The 22,582-nt window shown below is 40.6% G+C and overlaps 1 protein-coding gene across 1 annotated transcript; it reads right to left on the bottom strand.

The window, feature by feature from the left end:
* Positions 1–1,389: 1,389 nt before the first annotated feature.
* On the bottom strand, positions 1,390–21,689 carry LOC139645755 (uncharacterized). Its single transcript, XM_071521567.1, has 10 exons — positions 21,548–21,689; positions 19,058–19,300; positions 18,791–18,880; positions 17,908–17,958; positions 17,634–17,713; positions 17,428–17,524; positions 17,195–17,281; positions 14,196–14,444; positions 13,091–13,187; positions 1,390–1,918 (listed from the first exon to the last, which is right to left on the bottom strand). Exons 1-9 carry the CDS (start codon positions 21,579–21,581, stop codon positions 13,135–13,137), a joined length of 984 nt encoding a protein of 327 aa, XP_071377668.1. The 5' UTR covers positions 21,582–21,689; the 3' UTR covers positions 1,390–1,918; positions 13,091–13,134.
* Positions 21,690–22,582: the final 893 nt, after the last annotated feature.

The raw sequence follows: 22,582 nt of genomic DNA, 5'->3' as shown, positions 1-22,582 counted from the left end.
TTCCGAGGGTGCGAGGAGGAAGAGGTTTGTGTTCTGCTGCACTTGGTGATTTGGCGCAGGGTGCCCATGACTGTGGTCAGGTCCGAGGGGCGCGGGCACAAATTTTAGAACCGCTCTTGCCGTCACTGCCACACCGCAAGCCCAGCGCAGCATTTCATCTGCTTAATGGTGGATTAAAGCATCCTGCTGGTGGATGGATATGGGCCGGTGCTATCACTTGTCCTGAAGGAGAGCGGAAGCCCATGGAAACAGGCTGGATATAGCAGCTGGATCAGACCCAAACACTGGGCAACAAAATATAAAAATATTATATGCCTCATGAAATTAAAATGGATTTGAGATCTCTATATATATATATATATATATTCCTTCAGTGATAAGCTAAAAACTCATTATTGCATCGTTACTGTATGTTGAACAGAGGGGGATTGGTGTATGGCTTCATAAAGAAAACATCATTTACCCGTCTTCCAGATCTATGTTTGAGGCTTAATTAGCACCAATAATGAGCTTACTACTGGACAACGGCACTGCCAAAAGGGGAAAGCTGGCTATTGACCCGGGAATGTGTGTGGCACAGTGTCAGGGGATTCCAGTCTTTTAACACTGTCACTTTGAACCAAATGTGTTTGCACCTGGAGCTCATGTTTGCACTTATGGTAAAACGAGTGGGGGGCGGGCCAGGGAACAGTTGGCCAAGTCAGCAGGAGAGATATGTTGGGGCTTAACAAATGCTAATTACGCTAATAATCATTTCTCAGGTCATAGGAGAAAGTGACGCCACAGTAGTATCACATTGTTCATTCACTGTACACTGTATATTATAGTACTATATATTTCAAAATAACCTCTGTTTGTTACTGTAATCAGGCTATAGGTGCTTTGTTGCAGTTTATATGGTGTCATTTAGGTTAGGATATTTGGAAGTGCATTTTGGTTAATGTATGAAAGTTAGCAGATAAAATATCTGCTAACCTTCTCCTCTCTTCTCTTTCCTCCTGTCCTACTACTCCCGCCATGTTTCATTCCTGACTGTCGTAGTTCTTGGTGTCACTTTTATCACCAACCCTGGGTCATGAACCAGGCTTCCTAGCATTACCCATAAAGTGTCTTCCTTACTCTCACGCATGTCAGCGTGGCTCAATGATCCAGAGGAGAAATGTCAGGCCTGTTTTTATTCAGCGATATGTACAGTGTATCATGTATATCTGTCACATAAATAGGCAGCTACCACAGGCCTTTTAGGACTGTATAGTGGATGGTCTCTGGCTAGATTTTGGGGCTTTGTTTGGTACTGAGGACAAGTAACATACTTTCAAAATCAAACAGAGAGAAGGGCAAGAGAAGCTCTTTTTTCGTCATGGTAGGTGACTCAAAAAACATGCAGGCAGAAACTTTTAATTAAATCCATTCATCATCAAAGTAATTTTCCAACATAACAAACATTTAAATACATTAATGTTGGATAGCTGATGTTTGTCCTGAAACAGAATGTGAACAACTAAGAAAAAGTGAAACACTGTATCCTCAAAGCTAAAGTGGCGTCCTAAATTGATACAAGAACCGCAAAGCAAAGTTTGACAAATCTATCTTGTCTCGTTCCTTTTTTTTTTTTTTTTTTTTTTCCTTTACAAATTCTTACCTATATGATGTTGTAGACACCACAGAAAAAAACAACATGTGGTCTAAAAATCTAGTAAATGATGATTGAATCAACATTTTTCAATACTCAACAACTAACAAATTCTTTCATAACTATAAAGCGGAGCTGTTTTAACGGTTAAAGAAGGTGCTGCGCCACTGGAACAAATTATTTTCAAACAAGGAAGTGACAACTACCTAACTTTCTAAAATAGTACAAACAGAGAGCTGTGTTTTTCCACTGTGTCTGCATGAGGCTGTGAGGTCTTTCTTCAATCTGAAAGAGAAGATAATGCACAGAATAGAAAATTAGAATCAGATTAATTTGAAATCCAAATTATATGATTGAACTTCACTATGCTGACCTGTGAACTATAATTGCTCATAAGCACTGTGCTGACCTTAGTTATTGTAAAGCCCTAACTGGCGGTCATTAAATTAATTGTATTGTCTTCTCATCCATAAGCATGGTCTGTTGGAACAATGCATACAATGCATCCTGTCCCACAGGCATGTGTCCCGCAATCACTTGCTTTCTCACTTTTAACTCTCAAATGGTAACTTCTGCTTTGGCCAAGTTTATGTGGCCTTTGCCATGACCTTTGACCTCTATGCAGAAACATCTGTTTGAGGGAAAGGACACCTGACATAATCCTACACCACATCTATTGATGTGATTTACGCTTAACCATTAAGCTCCTCCAAACCAGTGTATGCCCCTTAGGGTGGTGTGACAGCGGGGTTGGGAGGGTTCATCTCAGAGTCATTGGTTAGGTGATGAATATGTATATGTATATGTATATGTATATGTATATGTATATGTAATACATTAATAATATGCTGCTATATATATGTATAAGCAGGCTTTGTTTATATCTTGTATGGAGACTATAGTGTAACTTCTTCAAAGTGCAGCTGTCCATCGTGAGGATATTCAGGCTCCTGTGAGGATATTCACGATTATCCCGATAATGGAAATTCACCAAGAAAAAATTATCTTGAGTGTTTTTATCGGGATAAAAGATATATCTATATATATCTATATATCTATATAGATATATATATGTATATATATAAGGATTTGAGAGCTGCTGATGCATTCAACAGGTTTTAGGGCCGATAGATGAATTGCACTTTGACGATCATTCAAAGCCAACCGTATGTTTCAAAGAGGTGTTTTCTTCTCACAACCCCCATGCCTATCTGCTGCAATCGTAAATTTGACCTGCGTTAATCTCAACTGCAACCAACATAAAGGAGTTTGGTTTGGGACCGGTAATGTGACTACTGAGAATAGGCTCAAGTTGCAGGTAAGGCCTCACATACATCTTAGTCTATGGCCATGCTGAGTTGAGCCACATAGATAGGGATCTGCGGAAACCAGTTAGCTACTATATTGAAACCTGGCTGCTGAAAGACTGGGCATTCCATGGGGGATTTAGTGGCTTGGAAGAAAATGCTGAACTGAATCCCATGCAGGGATGTTCATCCTTCTCAGTCTTGCCTGCAAATAGAAAAGCTACAAATGCCATTGGGGTAAAAAAAAAAAAAAATAGAGCTTTTGTTGACTGGCTTTCTCCACTGGGGAGATTGAACTGCATTGTTTGTGCAGTGGAAACCAGTTTTAAGGTTTATGCTTTACTCCTTAAATCCCATGTGTTCTTTCCCAAGTGTTCTTCATTCTACTTCTTTTTATGTCTAAAGCCAACATGAAATGTCACCACACTGCCCTTTGCCCTTAAAGCAGATCAAAAAGACAGTTGACACAAAGCAATTACGCCCTCTATCTCCCAATGAGGTTTTACATTATTGTTATCCAAATCTGGCATTAGAAATTCAATTTGTATCGTCATTGATACAATAATAGGCTATACCACGGTTGCAGGCAACAGCTAATTATTGAAAAACTGGAAATAAAACTTACGAACCAACAAAATATGTCAGTGACAACTAGGGATGGGAGGATATAAGATTTTATCTTTTATCGCGATAAAAACACTCAAGATAATTTTATCCTGGTGAATTTCCATTATCGGGATAATCGTGAATATCCTCACGAGTGACTTGAAAAAGCTGTCTAGCTCACTAACGTACAGTCCTATTGATTTCCTGATTTATTTTGAATTGCCATTTGCCACAAGGGGGAGCCCGCATCTTTCCAGTCAATCGTCACCATGGCTCAAGGCTCGGCTTGCCCATTGTATCCCCCACAAAAAAAAGTTAAATCGGATGTGTGGAAATACTATGGATTCAAAACGATATCGTTTTGATATCAGGTTGATAGATTCTTTTTATTAATGGATTTTTTTCTCTCATTGTGATTACCTGCTGGGTGTTGGCGAGAGTCTGAATCTGTCCTTGTTTGTTTTTCACTAAAAAGGATGTTCACAAAAAAGATGTGTCCTATTATGCAATAAAAATATTTGTTTCTTAACAAAATGTAAGGTAAAGTGATTCCAGTATGTTTTAGTGCCATTTTAAGAGTCTTAAGCATATTTTGATGATTATCGGGATAATATCGTGAATCGCAATTATTTTGGCCAGGATAATCGTGACATGGAATTTTCATATCGTCCCATGCCTAGTGACAGCTGGACTTGTATGTATTTGGTGGAGTGATAAATGTCTTTATTGGGGCTATTGACATGGCATGGGGCGTGTACAAAAACAGAAGGAGAAACAACTGGAACAGTAAACCGCATCGGACCTGATGGATTGACTACTCCAAGGTTAAGTAGCCTTCACTAGAATGCAGTGGGAGGGCTTCTACAACAAAGAAACATGCAGATTTATGGTTCGGCTGTAAATAATCTGAATAAATCTGAAGAATCCACAGGCATATTTTAATATAGAACATCTAAGAAAATTCCCAGATTTCCCAGACTTTCCCAGAAGTCATACATAAATGTGGGTCACATATTTGTGTCACACAATGGTGATACTCATGCTTAGTAGCAAGTGACTATAATGTGTCACTAAATAGTTACTGGGTTAGGGTTAATTTTAGGATTGGGGTTAATGTTAGAAATAGGGTCAGGTTAGGGGTAGGATAAAAAATATGGGTTAGGGTTAGGCTAAGGTCAGGGTGAAGGTTAGATAGTCTGTAGAGATGCAGAAAAGTGACCCTTTGTTGAACTTTTTATCACTAATAATTGAGTATCAGCATTGGACTATCCAACTAAAGTGTTACCTAAATGTTCCCTGTACTCACCCCTGATATGCCTTATGGTGCAGCATATTGTGGAATATATTGATCAGGCTTGAAGTGAAGCTTTCTTAAAAATGCTTAGTTGTTTCCACAGGTATATTTCCACATCAAATATCTTTGAAGATAGAAGTCGCACATCAAAGGAACCCTAAAGTTTTAACATTCTAGTGACTTCCATTCAACATCAGCTGTAGTTCCACCTGGGGAGCAGTTCACTTTAAACTGTGTGTGAACGATGAGAGACAGAGATGTAATAAAACTATGGTGTGGCTCTGACAGTTTGACACTGGCTGAGGAATGTGGAGCTGATGCCGGAGGCGATACCAGCAGGTGAATGTCCGTCTGTCACCGGGCCTACTGATCACACTAGTCCTGCCAACCCCACAAAGCCAGGACAGGAATGTTTGAAACAGCCAGCCTGGATAGGACAGGAGAGGAAAATATCCCAGGACGAGTACAAGTGTGTACTTCATGGGGCTTTTTATGCTGCTGGAGTTGCAGGTTATTGCAGTGAGACCCATGGGATCTTGGCACATGGGAATGAAAACAGTTACTTCTTTGTGATATGAAATCTTTTCAAAGATAGTTGTGCTCACAGAAGTAACTTTTGACTATTTCACAATGGTGCAGCTGGTCTAGAAACTCTCAAATATCACTGTCCAACTTCAAGGACAAAGTTCTTACATTTCTCACATCTCATTAATGTACATCCGAACTTAACAACCTGCCTCATTCTACAAATGAATTTGTGAATGAATGTTCCTGTTGCCTATCACACTTACACACACATTTTGGGGAGAACCCTCGACAGGAGATGAGAGGCTTTATTAGATCTCTAATCCAACCTCTGAGGACTATATCCGAAGCATTTATCTTGTTAATCCTGTCCCTAGGGAATCTGCTACATAAACAAAGCTTAAGAGCTCTGTCCACAAGTTGATTCATGACAAACTACTTTCTAAGCTACAGTAAGTTGACATTTGTTCTACATGAACAGTGCATTGTCCAATAAATGTAGACAATCTGAAGTACTGCTTATCTGTCACACAGAAATGACTGTGTCAAACCGTACCCAGTTATTTCCACTTTACAGAGTGAGGTGCGAAAATAGAGCAAAGCATTAGTAACTAGGTGTAGGGCAGGCAACACAGTGTGGTGTCAGTCTGCAGATCACAAAATGTCAGGGGATGTGACTGACCACAGCTAAAACTGGAGCATAAGATGTGACAACTAAGACTCTACAAAGCCAGCGTTGAAAGAGACTTTGTTTTTAGGGGTTGACGCCAGTGTCTGGTGATATGCTCGCTGGGTGCTAATGCCATTTCCTTTTTACATATTACCTACAGATTTTTATTTTTCATTTTGCTACCCCAGATTCTTTTGTTAAGACGTAAAAACATGCTGTAAAGAAGTACAAGCATGCACTACTTAAATTTAGCCCTATAAATGTCTTCTGGGACACTTGGTAGGCACCTGCCAAAGCATGGAAGTACAAGGGAAGAACGAAAAACATGTGACACTCTTGTTGTGAAATGTCTACAGCGTAAATAGTTATGGTCAGAGGGTAGCGTGCTTAGACATCTCTCAAAGAACAAAGAAGGTCGGGGCAGTAGGGAAAGTAGAAGTGAGAAGTCCTTTTAAGTGACCACTTCCTTTATCCTGCTTTTAAACACTTGACTTTCTATCTTTTAAATCTTTCAGATGTGTGTTCCTCAGGCAGAAAACTAATTTGGATTCAATTGGAACGGCAAATTGATTCACTACCACATGACTGAACATGAGAGAGAGAGAGAGAGAGAGAGAGAGAGAGAGAGAGAGAGAGAGAGAGTTTATGAATGTATTGAATGTGTTGCTGACGTCTTTTTCAGATTCTGTCTGCATTTCGTGTGCTTTTGGTCTTTCCCGTTGAAATGTAATCCGCTCATCACAGCTGCCGCTACACCTCCGCTTCTGCAGAGACTTGCTCAGTGACAGGTAAAGAATGTGAGCGAGTTGACTCTGACATTGGGGCCACATCATTCTCTTAGCAGTCCGTGTGTACCCTTTAATTAGGATTGTCTGACCTATGGCCTTTGGAAAGGGCTTCAACCCGGGAGCCTCCAAAGGTCATGGAGCCCAAGCAGGACAAGGACACACCCCGTGGTTTTGGGATGGGATGCCTGACACAGGAAGCCGACACTTGAGGTGAGCATGTAATATTCAGACATAAAGGATGGTTTCAGTACAAGTGAGGTGAAACATTTGGAGTGATTTAGTGTGAAAGACTTTCTTCACACAGCACAATTCATCAATACATCTGTCTATCTGCTGCAGACGTGGAATGATCAACGCTCTCTTTTGAGTTGACCTCGTTTGTCACTGTCTCAGCGTCTTTTACAAAAGCACACCATGACCTCATAATATGGGCTCATGTTCAAAACAACCTCGCCTAAATTGTTTGGAGAGCAATCGAGTCGTCTGCTTTGCCCCATTTTGTTTGCCACACAATTTTTAACACGATGACAGGGTGTTAAAAAAATGGCATCCTGGAGAAGTCAGAGGACAAAACACCACAGGCAGATTCACTGTCTTTCTAGTTTGTGCAACTGTCACTTATATGACTGGCTAAACTCATAAATGCATTTTAACTTATTTATTGCTGTTTTAACAAGTGAAACTGGACTCTCTGTTTGCTTTGACCTCTGCCACAGGAAGTGCTGCAGTTTCCATCGTGAGTCTGTTACCTTGTAGTTCGTAACACTGACAGTTGTGTTCCCCAGGAGGAATTCCTCACCAATGATTTACTGTTCATTTTGAAAAAAGATAGATGGATAGAAGGACTTTGGCTAAAAACATAAAATATTTCCTTGTTGGTAAATACTGAAATCATGTCACTATGGCCTTTATATAAAAGGGGAATAGCTAAAACATAATTAAGGCTAAAAGGCCAGGCCTCTATTTATTGTTTTAGAGGATGATCCGCCAGAGTGGATGAATTAATTAAGTCACACCCTTGAGTGACCTGTGTGTAAATTCACCCTTGTGGCCATTCATATTTAGACATTCCAAATAAAGTGTGTTTGGTCATTAAGGAAAGGCCCCTAATAAAAAGCCAGACAAAGATAGCTGTATGATGGTTGCAGAAAAGAGTTTTTCTGCCTCCCAACCGGAGGTGAATATACTCTGCACACATACCAGTCATCCAACCCGGTGTATCATGTTACACTGCTTTGTAGGTTAGCAGTGATAATGGGGCAAAAAATAGGGTGTGAGGAGTTTTATGGTGAAATAAACAGCCAGCAATCAAATGTGTGTATGTGTGTGTGTGAATGTGTGTGCTTGCATGCATGCCTATTGGTGTGCGTTTGCCAGAGCGAGGGTGTGTCTGTGGACCAAATATATTTAATCTGAACTTCAAAGAGTTTCTCTGCTCACTGTATCTCCCAAAACACTGAGGAGAAAGAAAAGACTTCCTGAGCGGTAAAGTGTTTTTTTCTAGTTGAGACTAATAATTATGTGTATATCAAATCTCACACGGGGCTCATTTGGCATTGATTCTCAACCATGTGAGATGATTTTGAAGCTCCATAGTTGGTCATTAGTCTATATTTTGACGGGAACATGCTTGTCAAAACAGCATCCATCCTGTAACCAATCTCAGGCATTTCTCCTAATGCTGAGTGACACTGCAACACTGGCTTACTTTGCCGAGCCCAACACCCCAGAGGTTCAGGTGCTGTCAACACTTAAATGATACAACCTACCTGGTCTCTCATCAGATCGCTACAAAATGCTGTTACCGTGCAATTAAAAAAAACAATCATCAGTCTGTTTCCCTGTGAAGGCATAAGAGGCGCTCACTATACAGCATGCAACTGTAACTGCAGAGGAAAACTCTGATAAAGTTATCAGTGTGTTTCCACTGAGTGCTGACACCTTGATGCTTCACTAATTTCAGTTAATGCAGCTGTCATCATATTTCATGAACACGGGCTTGAGATAGTTTATTGGACCATTGTTCAATTATCTGTATTGTATTGGCCAAGTTCATGCTCAGTGGTAAACCATATAACCCTTCTTCACTTCAGGCTACAATGTAACCATTGCTTAGTGATCATACGTACATATACAATACACTACCAGTCAAAAGTTTGGACACTTGCATTTGTCTATATTTTTACTATTTCACGTTTTAGAATAATAGCAAAGACATCAAAACTATCTTATATTTTAGATTCTTTAAAGTAGCCGCCCTTTATCTTGACAGAAAGGCAAAGGCTTTAGAAAGAAATGCATACATAGGCATCAACTTCACTATTTATATTTGTCTAAGAAACACATTTCAAGCATTTAAGCACAAACCTTTAGATCAAAATGGCTTTAAGATAATGAAAAACATAGTACATTCAATCAGGTGTGTCCAAACTTTTGACTGCAGTGTACTGTCATGCTCAAAACACTTCATAAAATGTATGTATATACTGCAGACAAAGCCCTTTAATGATCAGAGTGTAATTGCTATCCATATCCAAACGGCGTTACAAATTGCGGGTTTCAGGTTTCAATTTGCTGACCAAAACTAGATGGTTTCTGGTAGGAAAAGCCGGGCAGGCGGGGGGCAGACCCGGTTGGGACCGACCTCCACCAGCTGTTTCCTCTCTAGATGTGTGAAGGGAGTGTCATCTGTCTGCATTTTCCGACAGTCCCTCCCTCCTGTAAAGCTGCCCAGGTGTAATGGCCGACATGCCAGTCTGAACCACATCAAACCTCATGAACAGGAAGCTTCCGCTCACTGTTATTACTGAGATAAGGATCCTGCATTCACCACATGCATCCACCATTGTCATCCTGCCGTAAATCTATGTTTTACACCTGCAGCGGGGTCCCAGGAAAAGAAGACCTTTGTTATTACTGGGCAGTGGGCAAAAGTGCCAAATAGCTGAAGAGTAATACAAGTGTAGAATTTATTTTACACTCTCCACCAACTCCAGTCTTCGTTTATTCATTTATTCAGTGTTCGTTTATTTGTTGGCTGGTGATTATTTCGTTTTTAAAGGCTTGAGGTATGCATGGAGTTACAGTATGAGGGCTGGATATGCTCCTAAGCTCACACACAAAGGCTCACGGGAGACAAAATACCCTGCTCAGCCTCAGATGCTCGACCCTCCTGCTTTCCATGACCTGTCTCTGAACCATCACTACCAATGAGAGCCTAGACAAATAAAACAAGCTGCTTCTGGCTCGGTACTGGCCTTGTTTATGTCTCACATTTAAATCTCTCTGTCTGTCTTTCACTCTCTTTCCCTCGCCTGCTGACTGAAATATTCATCCCAGGCGGTAGGGATGGTTTCCTCCAACGTCGGCCATCAAACATGAAAGCCGAGCGCTGACTGGAAAATAACACAGTGAAGTCCCAGGTCTAATTATGCTGGTTTACGACCTGTCGGCTCATATCCATTATCCACCGCCGTAGAATGGCGAGGGGCCTTTCAACTTCAGTTTCCAGCTTGCTCATCACTGCCTAAACCAGGTGGGAATGAGCGAACGGTTAACTTTTTCTGTTTTCCACTCTTTTTAAAATTGCATTATTCACTGTTTTACAATGTGTGTTAATTGCGTTTTGTGGAAGACAGGCTGACAGTAATGCAAGCCACAGATTCGTTTCTCACCATCTGCTGAGGATATGATTCAGTATTTCCTTTACATAGAGGCTAAATGTATATAAGTATTTTGCAAATTTAGTCCTTTGCATAAAACGGTTTGCCCCCCTGATTTAGAAAACACATCTGTGGCATACTCAGTTCCAGTGTTTTTGTAAATATCGCAGTAACAATAAATGTCATTCAAAATTACACTACAGGCAAGGAACTCAAAACAATCAGCGAGCATTTGTGACAGCTTACCATCAGGGCTTGCACAACCATAAACACTGTAGTATTATAGTACAGCATGTTTGAGAGATTATATACCATAATCTCCAGCCAGGTTGACTGACTATAATGTTACAGGGTGACATGTATGAGAGACTGCAAATTACTGTGCCAAAGGTAAACAAGTTAACAAGGTAAACAAGTAAGTCAAAATTATTTTGTCACCATATACTTTCTCTATTTCAAGCCATCAAGCTGTTGAATAAATCTCATGAAATGCATCCATGGTGAATGTGGGCTGTTATTTGGCCTTTTAAAGGTGCTAATTTTACTTGTGGAATGGCCTGGACCAAGAATACAGAGGTCCTTAATAAACAATAAACAAATAATGCTGGTTTGAGGATTACTTTGATGATTGTTGTTGTGATTACTGCCAATGAACCATGTCAAAGCTCTCAGGACTTTCTCCAGTGTTTTCCTGCCTACCACACTGTTAGAAACCATGCTCATTAGCTCTGTCTTCAAAGCTATTATAGCGCTCTGGATCCTCCAAATAATCACAAAGCTTCAACCAATGAATCCTGGAGAGGGAAGGGGAAAGTCTGACTATTCCTCCGACACCAGGGGGTGGTTGACCATTCCCAGGTTGGAGCTCCAGCCTGATCCATGGGCTAAGGGCGGTGTTATGTGGTAGGTAGGAGCTCTGAATAAGGGGCAACTGTTTAGGGTTCACCTTGGTTGGGGGAGAAGGTGTAAGTGAATGTGGATGGGGAGTGGTTAACCTACTAAAGCACGATGCATTACCTCCAATGTGATCAAATTCATTTAGATGATCTGAACTGGTTTGTGTGGCCTCCTGCTTGGCGGAGACGCAATCAGAAACTGAAATACTCTGTGAGTGTGATGGGTTGATGTGAAGAGGCAATAATGAAAGAGTAGTATGAAGAGAACGGCAATGCTAGGGACTTAATGAGGCACTGAGCCTCACTAGGTCACATACTTTTTGCATTATGCATGTGTAATGACATCTCTATCACATAATTAAATGATTCATGATCAGATGATTAGATATTATTGAACCTTGCAAAACTGTTTTCCTCACTGTTTCAACCTGTGTGGTGAGCGCTCTGTCCACACATCCAGGTGGATATTGAACAAAAGGCTCTCTAACCATGTAAATAGAGGATTTACACTAAATCCTAAACTAAACTAAACTAAACTAAACTAAATCTAACTAAATCTTTCCATATGATTAATAGAATTAGAACTGCTGATTTATCCTCAATATACTGAATCTGTCTACAGTATTTTATACAGTTCTACTACCAAAGAATCTTAAAAGACACCCTCATGAAACTGTCCAGTGCAAAAAAAGAGTAGAGTTAGTGAAAAGTTAGTAAAAGGGTTAGTCTTAGAGAGTGAGAACTGACAGCCTATGATGAGATGGAGATGCCAGGGATTTCTGAAGGTAGCTTTTTTTTGTGAAAAGGGAGGTGAACTGTGACCTCTAACACTCTGCATCTGAGCGGCTGGAGCCTCAGATCCGGGCTTATCATCAGCTGTTAAGAGCAGCGTGAATTCCTCCGGCCTCGGGCCCCGGCCCCGGGTGCAGCGCGGCGAGCTTCTGAGCAGAAAGAGAGCACAGGTGCAGAAGTGGGCTATACATCCTGAAGCACATGATGATTAGACTGAGAGGGTCCAAGCTACGACTCATGTCGGAGGAATCTCTTCCGCCAATGGAAGATAGGGCAGGAGGAAGCAAAGGGCGAAGGAAGGAGGCCACTGTTCACACATAGCACTGCTACAGAAACAGGAAGAAACCAGAAGAGGTGATGCAAAGAGTATTACTAATTTTAATGGATAATAGATGGTGTAGAGTTTTATTTGTTTCCACCAGTACAGTAGAATAGCTTAAAACATACTAAAAGATGAGCATCCAGGAGGTGCTTTGTTCAAAATCATAGAGAGTAACTTCATATTTTCAATCTGCGATTATTCAACCCTCAAGCAATTAAAATGAATGATATACTGTATGCTGTGATGCTGTCCCATGCAGCCAGCAGTAACACTCAATTTTGGATGTACTGGCATCCGAAACATCACAGAATAAGTTTACAGCTTCCATAGTGTGTATTTATAAAGCATTGGATGTCAGACTTATCAAAGTGATTTACAATTTTGGGAACCAGGGACAAGCACATTTTAATAACTTTAGATTTATTGGTTATGACTCCTCTATTTATACTATGTTAATTCAGGATGGGGAACTGTAACACGGCACTCCCAGCGGTCATTTGTGGCCTGCTGACCTGCGAGGGGGCTGTCTCTTTACTAACACCTGAGCTGGTTAAGCGGTGCAGCAGCTGCAGCAGGGTGTCTGCTGTGGGCTTACCATGGTTCTGAGGCACAGCAGGGGGGCAGAGAGGCCTTCGTGTCTCACACCGGGCTGTCGAGGGGAACTTCAGAGAAGACGTGGCTCGGCTGCCAATCTGATCAAAAGACGGACAAGACAAGGGTTGACAATGGGTGACGAGCAGATATGAATCATGATGTCAACTCAAGAACCACTTGCATCCACTGACAATTCTTGAAGTCGACTCCATGCACATGCATTAGTTTAACATGTTTAGGTACAAATATGACACAGGATGATGAGTGGTTTGCCCTCTCCATTTTGATATGAAGTCTGCAAAGTAACAAAAGTCCTGAATCCTGTAGAAGGAGCCGCAACATTAACCTACAGTTATATTTTTCAAACATGAATACTGATCATTATAAAGCCTTTTTATTGTGAATAATCAACGCAATGTCAGCTTCCACTACAATGTACATGGAAGTTGTAGGACAAATGCTTCCCACTATAAGACAAAGGGACTTTCTGAGTATGTTGTGAAAGGTATATACCTCTTTTGTGTGTCTCCTATGGACAATAAAGTGCAGGCTATATTTTCTCAAAACAGACAAAGCCTATATTGAGTTTGGTTTGAAAAATAACACAGTGAATGAATGTCTAGTTGTAAGTTTGCTTTTTTGTCACCTAATTAGAGGAAAATGTGTTGAAATGTGATCTGGCAGTATGTTGGAATTAGGATAAGGACATAGCTAAGGAGCTGTCACTGTCTCACTATTCTGTCAACATCAACCCCATGCAGGGCTGCAGTGTGTTCAACACGCAACGCTGTGCAGTAGCAGCACAGGCTACTGCTGTCACCTCTCAACCCTGAGCTGATGAAGACATTTAATCAGTGGATGAGCGTATACTGTGCACGGTGTGTGACTATGCAGGGTAGCTTTCTCAAATCGTTTGCATCAAAGATAACAAGAGAAATAGTGATAACCATCTTCCAACAAGTCATATCTCTTTTTAGGAAGAGTGTGAGGGGGGAAAGACACTATTATTTAGTCAATATGATTAGATAAAGCAATGAGAAAAAGTTATTTTACTACATCAGTGGCCTTCTCAAATTATCATAATTGTTTAAATGGCCATAGACAACCTCTTGGTGCTGCCCCAGTCTTGGCAGCATTGTTGCTGTTGTTCTTGTTTGGCTCTTTCAGCGATTCCACTGAGGTCTTGTTGGAGACGGCGCCTTCATCATCAGTTTTCTCTTCCAGGCTCTGCTCCACAGGGGCAGCGGGGGTCGGCTCAACAGTGTCCTCCTTCGCTTTGTCCGCAGAGCCGTCTGGGGACGGAGCCAGGGCTGCAGGGTCAGTGCTGGGATCAACAACAGTTTTATCAGCCTCAGCTGTGGATGACAACAGAAACAAATCAGATCGCTGTTTAAGTAGTTATCAAGAACATTAATACTGGTAATCCATTATGAATGCAGTTACAGCTTATGTAAGGTAAGTAAAAACAATAAATAAACAAATTTAAACCGTACACACAGGCTGAATCGTATTAGAAATTGTAGGAAAAATACAACACATTCACTTGACACAAGTTAGTGGAAACTGTTGCAATAAATCAATTGTGTAACAGGCTACTGTTAACACATTTCCCCAGAATCTAAACTTCTTCAACAACAGCGGATTTGTTGTCTGCATCACCGCGCCTTGTATTTAGCTGCCACATAATAACAGCATTTCCACCCGCATGGCCTGAAGTGGTTCTGCCCTCTCTGACAGTCGGGGGGATTTCTCCTGGGCTAAGGCATCTGAGGGGGGCCACCATGTCGGTAATGAGGCGGCTGATTACTGACCAGGTCCTAATGAGCCACAGCCACGCAGCTGTTGGAGGCTGTGGGAAAGTATGGTGGCCCCATCATTTTCTGACCCAGGGTTATGTGGAGGGAAAGGGGAGATGAGAGGGAGAGGAAGGTGACCGTTGTTCTAGACATTAACTGTGCCATGACTAAGATGGCTCCTCTGCCTCTGCTACCTCAGGCAGGAGTCCAACCTGCAGAACAAACACCCTCTCTGGAGGACGACTGGGGAACTCATCAGAGATAGCGCGCTTCCTGACTGACTCTCAGTACTTATGAGGTTGAGAATTCTTGGTCCAAATGTGATATTTAATAGGGAAATTGTCATTGTAGCTGTATGGGGCAAGTGTGTTAGAATCCCATCCCAAGCAGATCTGACAAAATGGGGAAGTTGTCAAAGATGAAAATTAAAGCTGCACTAGGCAAGATTTTTATGCAAAAATACACCTGTCTCATCAGCCTAAATCAATACAGAAGAGCTGCAATAGAGAAGAGCCATCCTCCCTAATAGAGACCCTGTAGATTTGCCCTATTTGTCAAAATTAAATTCTGGTGTCAGGTATGTGCTCCACCCACAAATTGAAACTTAAGAGTGAGATACAATCTGTCTCCTAAACAGCAGCAAATAACCCTGGACTCACCATCATTAGATCTTTTGCCTCTCTTGTCCTTTGGTATAAAGCATCACAGACCGGCCAGGTTGGTAAACAAGAGCATGCTGTGTGCAATTTACTGACACAATTTACACACAAGTGACATTCAAGTTGTTTCCTCTTTATGCAAAAAGAACTTCTCAAAATATGCATAGGTCCACCCAAATCTGCTTAAAAGACCATTCAAGTAAGAGCCGCTCATTGCACAACTGTCACATTTAAGCCAACTTAAATATTTAGAGTGTGTGTTAGACGGGATGGGGTTGTGACTAAGGTGTGAAACAAGATTGTGGTTATTTTTGGTCTTCTCTTTCCTTGCAGAAAGTTCTACTAGTTGCAGCAGACTAGAATTTCTTGTTGCTGCAAAAGTTTTGGCTATTCCAGAATCCATCATGAGCCAAGTGTCTGGTTCGTTTCATTTTTAGTGTTCACTTCAGTAATGGATACATTTAAGAGAAAACAGGTGAGTTTGAGAGTACTGGACAAGCAGTCACCAGCAGCCAAATTTTATGTGTCTCCTTGCCATTGAAGTGAATCAAAACCCAGGCGAGGAGCCCAGGTGCACAGTGAGCAACCTGGCTGCCCATCTGCTCTGATGGCTGTGAAACTTTCTGAAGACAATGTTAGGTTATTTCTTTCCCATGAGAGGAAAAGAACAATTTGAAAAGTAGCTACTTTTTAAAAGTGGCCATCAACACTGTCTATTTAGACAAAGTGTGGCCCAGGGCAGAGAGGCGGGTTCAGACACGACTCAACCTCTGTAGCTCAGCCTGGGAAGACTTCTACGGAGAATAGCAACATTTCATCCATTCTCAGACCAAACAAAATATCAAAGCGATTAGAGAGGAATAAGCAATCCTGTATTTAATTATGTGATTGTTTGTCTAATCATAATGACAAAATTTCCAGCTTGTTTAGAACGTATCGGCAAACATCCAACATTCACAAGTGTTTTAGTTCTGTTACCTAAAATCTGGATTTTACCTCACAGGATAATCAGGGTTTGAAAACTCTACCATACTCTCTGCCATACATCATATTGTATGGCAAAATGAGAACATTAGGTGTAAGCTGTAGTTATGGCCAGCTGACAAGGCTAGTAATTTCTTCACTTGGCTTCCATTTCCATCAAGTGGTGGACTTCAGTATTGCATACCACCTTTCAGCTTTTCATATTTAAAAAAAATGATATGGAATTGTTTGTTAGTTGTGTGTACACTTTCCATCAGAGACATTTCAAAATCGACTTTGTTCCGTGGAAGGTCTTATCTCATTTGAGTAATTTGTTTCACACATGCGCCATTTTGCAGTAGAGCAGTGTATGAGTCAGGCTCTTCACATTTTTGCATTTCCTTTTCCTGTTAATAACAAGGAAATATTCTACATGCAGGAATCTGAGCGGTCAGAGTGTCTCCACACTGTAGCGAGCTGTCACGTACTTCCTTTTATTCAATTGAACTGATGTTGCAAAAGAGGAAGCAAAGTGACACACACACTTTGTCCACAAAACACAAAAAAAAAAATTGCTTTGCAATAACTCAAACAGATGTCTTCTTTCTTGTCCCCTACTGGGCTGCGTTGATATACAACACACAGTGAAGGCTGAAAGTCACTCGCAGCCCAAGGCTCGGTCCTCACCTTTCTGCTCCTCCTGTCCCTCGGGTTTTGCCGCTGATTCTTGTGGCTCCTTTGTATCAGGTTCCGCACTGGTAAAGGTCTGCATACCTGAAAAATGAGTATGGTGTCAAATCCAGGTCATTCAGTAGATAATTAGCAACAAAACCCAGAAATGATCATATTTCTGCGATAATAGAACAGTATAATCAATTGTGGCCTTGTTTGTTGATGCTGGGTGTGTTTGACTGACTGACCGTTCTGAGACACAGAATCAACATGCGCATCAGGCTCCACGGTGCTGAGAGGGATCTGGGCATCGTCCGGCCTGGAGTGGAAGTCAACAGAGTACCGCTGCAGGAGCAGAAGGTTCACAACACACACACACATCAGCACCTCCACAATAATGTGTGTGTGTGTGTGTGTGGTTGTGGTGGCGGGGGGGTTTTTGCAGAACACTCACCCTTGCTCTCTTGCGTGAGATGTAGCAGGCTACTCCAAGCACAAGGGCAGCAAGGACTATCACAATTATAATGATGATGCCTTAGGGTAGTAAAACAATTCATGTGTGTAAAGATGAAGACAACATCTGTCGACAGTGTGACAATGCAATGTGGCCCTGAGCAAATACTTTAATTCATTTTATACGGCCCAAAGTATAGCTCTACCTTGAAACTACATGCACTGTGGTTGGATATGATTTGAGATATGCTAGGTTGCATTTAAAAATAGCTCACCAGTGCTGTCACTCATCTCAGAAGTGGCATTTTCAGAGGCGACAGTTGTAGCTGATGAAAACATAAAAGCTTTTTTTATTTTATTCATTATATTTTTTAAATTAGAAACAGTAGACGGGCATGCAAACACCAAACAAAAACACAGGCCTTTGGAATATGGGTGACAGGGAGCAAAATAAGTAAAGATAAAATAAATAAACAAATAAAAAAAGGGAGCCTGCACATCCAGTATAAGCCTGCTGATGATAATCAACTGGCATTCACAACATAGACATAAGTCATTAGGGTTGGGAAAACTGCTTTCAGAATCCAATCTGTTACCGATTACTGATTAAAATGCGTAAAATTGTAATCAGAAACATCCACCACTGGAAAATTCAAACTCAGCTACTTCGATTTTTCTTTATGACAGAAAAATAGTGTTTAGGATTTGGGATGGAGAGACACTTCCCTATCATTCAACATTATCATTCAACAGTATTGTGAACATTTCAAAATAGCAAAAATGTTATGGTGGTGGTGGGAACAACTAGTTTCTGTTACTGAATCAGTCTGTCATTGGCTTACTCACATGATAACACAAAGCTATGAATGTAGTTTGTGTCAAGATAACAAATATCAATTCTGTTGCTATTCATAGCTGTTAAAGGGTATCGATAGGGTATGTAAGGTTATGTACCGGTTGTTGGACAAAATCTAAACTGTACATACTGTACATCCCAACTATATATTCATCATGATGTGTTAATAATAATGTGAAAATGCTCCAAGCCAATGCAGGGAATCCAACATAATCAAATACGGTTTATTCACACTTGCTGAGAACATTGTACTGATTTTCTGAAAGAGAGAAATGTATCTACATTAACAACCCACAACTCACCTTTTGTGTTTCTGTTTCTAGATGGTGTGGTTGAAGGAGGACGGGGGGATTCAGATTTGGTTGGAGGGACCATGGTAAGGGCCGTGACACCTTCAGAAATTAGGCTTTTATTAATATCTTAATATCTTGTTATTATATAGAATTGATTAAAAAACAACAACAACTATAACAACTATGAAAGCAAAGAAGGTTGATGTGATCATTTTTGGGACTCCAGCACCTACAGGTACAAGCGTCAAACTGTATAGTTCAGATAATTATTCTCACCTGCCGTTGTACCCTGTCCTGCTGAGGGTGTGGTTGAGCTGTTGCTGTTGGTGTTTAGGGTAATGGTGGCATTCATTGTCATTATGGTGGTGTTCATGCTGCTTGTGGTGTTCATCCTGGGCTTTGTGGTGGTCATGCTGGTCATTGTGGGGTTCATCATAGACATTGTGGCGGTCATCCCGAGCTTTGTGGTGATGTCACTCGATTTTGTGCTTTGTGCTATGGCAGGAGCCATAATAAGACCTGTGAGAAAAGTGAGGACAATTTCAAAAGTATCCATTAGGGGAGTACAAAGATTACCAAAGTTTTTAGCAGAAAGACTTGGCTTTCTTGTCCTATGAAACCTATGAAAATAGCATCAAACTAAATGCTTTACCATATTGACAATGAGTAGCTGTTCTGTTTTACAGGATTTATGTGCATTGCACATGTACGGTTTTAAAGGGGTGGCCGGGGTGGCCAGTGCCACCCCTACAATCTGATTGGCCACCCTAGATGCCACCCCAAAATTTCTGCCAAGTCATTGGCTTCCACCTCGCTGTGGGGCGGGTGTTTGGCCAGCAAGTTTGTTTCTACCTGTATGTCTGTCCTGCTTTGCCTTTAAGGGGAGAGTTGTTTTGCTGTCTGTGTTGTTTTGCAAACAGTCTATTTTGTATAGAGCTGTACACGCTCTCTCTCTCTCTCTCTCTCTCTCTCTCGCTCTCTCTGTCTCTCCCCATTTATTTTGATATCTGTTGCCCAAGTCCACACCCCTCCTCTCACAGTCTGTAAATTCTGGATTATGATTATTACAGATGCTGGTGATATGAACATGCCACTTCTTTAATCCAGATAAGAGAGAAATTCAAATACTGTACAATATCAGCACTTGTTAATCAGATGCCTATTACTTCCACATAGAAGAGCTGCTTGTGCTATTGAATATGATTAAAGTGATTTATTGCTCAGTCCTAGTTTTGTTTGGAATGACAATAAACATGATATTTTGTGATTCTATTTAATAGTCTCTTGCAAGCTTATTTCATTATAGCAGAGGTAGAGCTTTCATGAAGTCAGATTATTATTATTATTATTATTATTATTATTGTTATTTCAAAGTAGCCTACCTTTTGGTAAAAGGCCTCATCAGGTCTTTGAATGGCTTGTTATAGATCCATGACCACAAATACTTGCACAGGTTTAGTTACAGGTCAGAGCATTATTTATTATAATAAAGCTCAGGAACCTGAAGATGGTAATACACATTGTTGCTTTGTCCAAAAATCACATTCACTAACTCTGTAATGATGCATGTTACTTATCCAGTCACTTCATGCTAGTCTCCTAAGATTAAAACAAGCCTGTAAATTGGTGTTATGTTGGTGTACCATGGCAGGGATTGCCTAACACCTTGCAGTTTGTTCTGCAGAACAAAGTCCATGACTTTAACGGCCTTAAATATGGTCAGAACCTGTTTTTTATTCTTTATCCAAAAACATCCAGGCTAATTGTCTTAATGTATCAGTATATGCTATAATGTATGGTATACTATATAATTCAGATTAGTCATTTTGAGTTAATTTAGAGGAAGATAGAACCCAGGGTTTGCATAATGCATTTTTGTTTGGTGGTTTGCTTAGAGCATTTGACTACTTAATAGCCTTAACTTTTGTAAATGAGCTCAGAAAAAGGTCCTATTTATTTGTCATTGTTAATGTTAGCCTACTTGACTATAAAGGTTCTGCAAAATAGGAGACTGACCATCAACAGTTATGTGTATGCATGTAGCCTATTAATTTATGTTTTAGCCTATTAGAATATTAATGCATATAAAAAAATTCTGTGCGCTGTGTGCGCACATTAACAACACATTGTGGCCACCTCTAGACATCCCTTTGCCACCGCTGGGCCACCCCAGTTAAAAATTCCTAGAACCGCCACTGCATTGCTGAGGCTTAATACACACAAGATCAAGCATGCGCTGCATCCTCAAACTGTAACTTAACTGTGTTAATTGCAATCTTTAAAGGGAAGTAGCTAAATAGAGTGTGTTGAGGAGTGGTCCTCTTTGCCCAGTGACGTCTCCCTTGTACAGTGTTTCATGTGCTGTATGTTATACTCCGGCTTCCCAGAGAACGCACTAAGACATTGGATTAAATTAAAGAAAAGAAAAAGAAAACAACAAATCTACTGGAATAGTAGCAGGATAGTAGTAGGATTATTCATTAGTAATGCAATTTCACCTCTCTCAGTTCCTTTTTTTAATTAACAGTTTATTCTCATAAATACTGAGATTCTAACTATTCGTATTATAACCATTTACAACTTATGAACTCTTAATCTAAATGCTACTCCCCCTGTTGACTCCCCGATGGGACCCCAGAGAGCAGACCACATTAATTTCAAACCACATTAATTCTGACAACACAACTCCACCCTTTTGTTTCTTTCACAATTTAAGTCAAACCAGGTAAATTTAATTAATAAACATAGACACATAAAGAGCCTTACCCAAGATAAAGACAGTAGGACCAATCGATCGCATTTTAAGTCACTGTGTGATGACAGCAGCAGGTGGGAAAAGTTAATTGCTGTGTATGCTGTATATGTTATCAAAGCTCTGTGCCCTGGTGCTGATGGTTTAATACACCGTTCTTCTCACTGAATGTGTCTTACTGAGTGTTGCATGCCGCTAAATGAACCACAAAAGAGGATCTACGCCTCTGACCACAGCAGGATGCATCAGAGAACAGTGTTGCTCAAATGTTGTGTGCGAGAGGAAACATACTGTTGATCCATTGCTTCAGACTCTCTTTTTTTTCAGGTTTTCTCCTGAATTCTGTCAAAGAGTGGCATGTCTTTTCATTTTGACAAAAACATGGAATAACTGTTCTATGCACCTGTTTCACTTTAAATGAAATGCCGATTCATTTGGTGAACAACATGGAATTTCTCTGCCACCTTCTTCATCTTGATGGATCGATTGCATCACCTTATCTGCAAGACACAGATGTCTGCTCCTACCCTGTATGATTCAGCATATATTACATTTACATACACAATAGTAGGTCCTTTTTGATGGTTGAAAAAAATAAATTATTTTCCTTATTGGCTAAGGGGTTAATTTATTCATTTTTTTCTCTATTTACTCTTAGCAATAAATGATAAAAGGTTCTAATAACAATTGTAACTTTGTCTTTCCCCCTAAGAAACTGGTAATGTTAGTGCAGTTTCAAAAAAGATCTTGAAGTCAGTGCAATTTTTTCATACTTGTCAGTACTATTTTCTGCTCACTAGATGTCGCCGTGACTAAAGGGAAAGACGCCAGACAGGCATAAAGGAGGGCAAAGCAGTGTTGTGTCGTCTAGCTGTAAGGGAGGACTAACTTTAACTGACTTTGTGTCTGATTTATTGCAGCAATAGCAATAAAGAGTGGGTTTAACAAAACTTACCTCTAGGTGTTAGACTGTAAATGCTTCAAAACAAGTAACAAATTTAAGTTGTATTGCAATCTGTCATTGTTGAGGGTTGATGGGAATAAAAAAA

Source organism: Centroberyx affinis, unplaced genomic scaffold, assembly GCF_046629955.1.
Source record: "Centroberyx affinis isolate AG114_WGS23_722 - 3 ecotype Tasmania unplaced genomic scaffold, CSIRO-AGI_Caff_v1 ptg000898l_1, whole genome shotgun sequence".
In the NCBI taxonomy this organism is placed as follows: domain Eukaryota; kingdom Metazoa; phylum Chordata; class Actinopteri; order Beryciformes; family Berycidae; genus Centroberyx; species Centroberyx affinis.
Note: the sequence above shows the minus strand (reverse complement) of the source record. Positions and strands in the feature narration are given on the sequence as shown.

What these genes read in the sequence shown, in the direction of transcription:
- LOC139645755 (XM_071521567.1), bottom strand. Translation starts at nt 21,581, where the DNA reads ATGCGATCGATTGGTCCTACTGTCTTTATCTTGG. An exon ending in AGGACAGGGTACAACGGCAG is followed by an intron (nt 18,881 to 19,057) that starts GTGAGAATAATT and finishes TAATTTCTGAAG; the next exon opens with GTGTCACGGCCCTTACCATG. An exon ending in GGGACAGGAGGAGCAGAAAG is followed by an intron (nt 14,445 to 17,194) that starts GTGAGGACCGAG and finishes TGTCATCCACAG; the next exon opens with CTGAGGCTGATAAAACTGTT.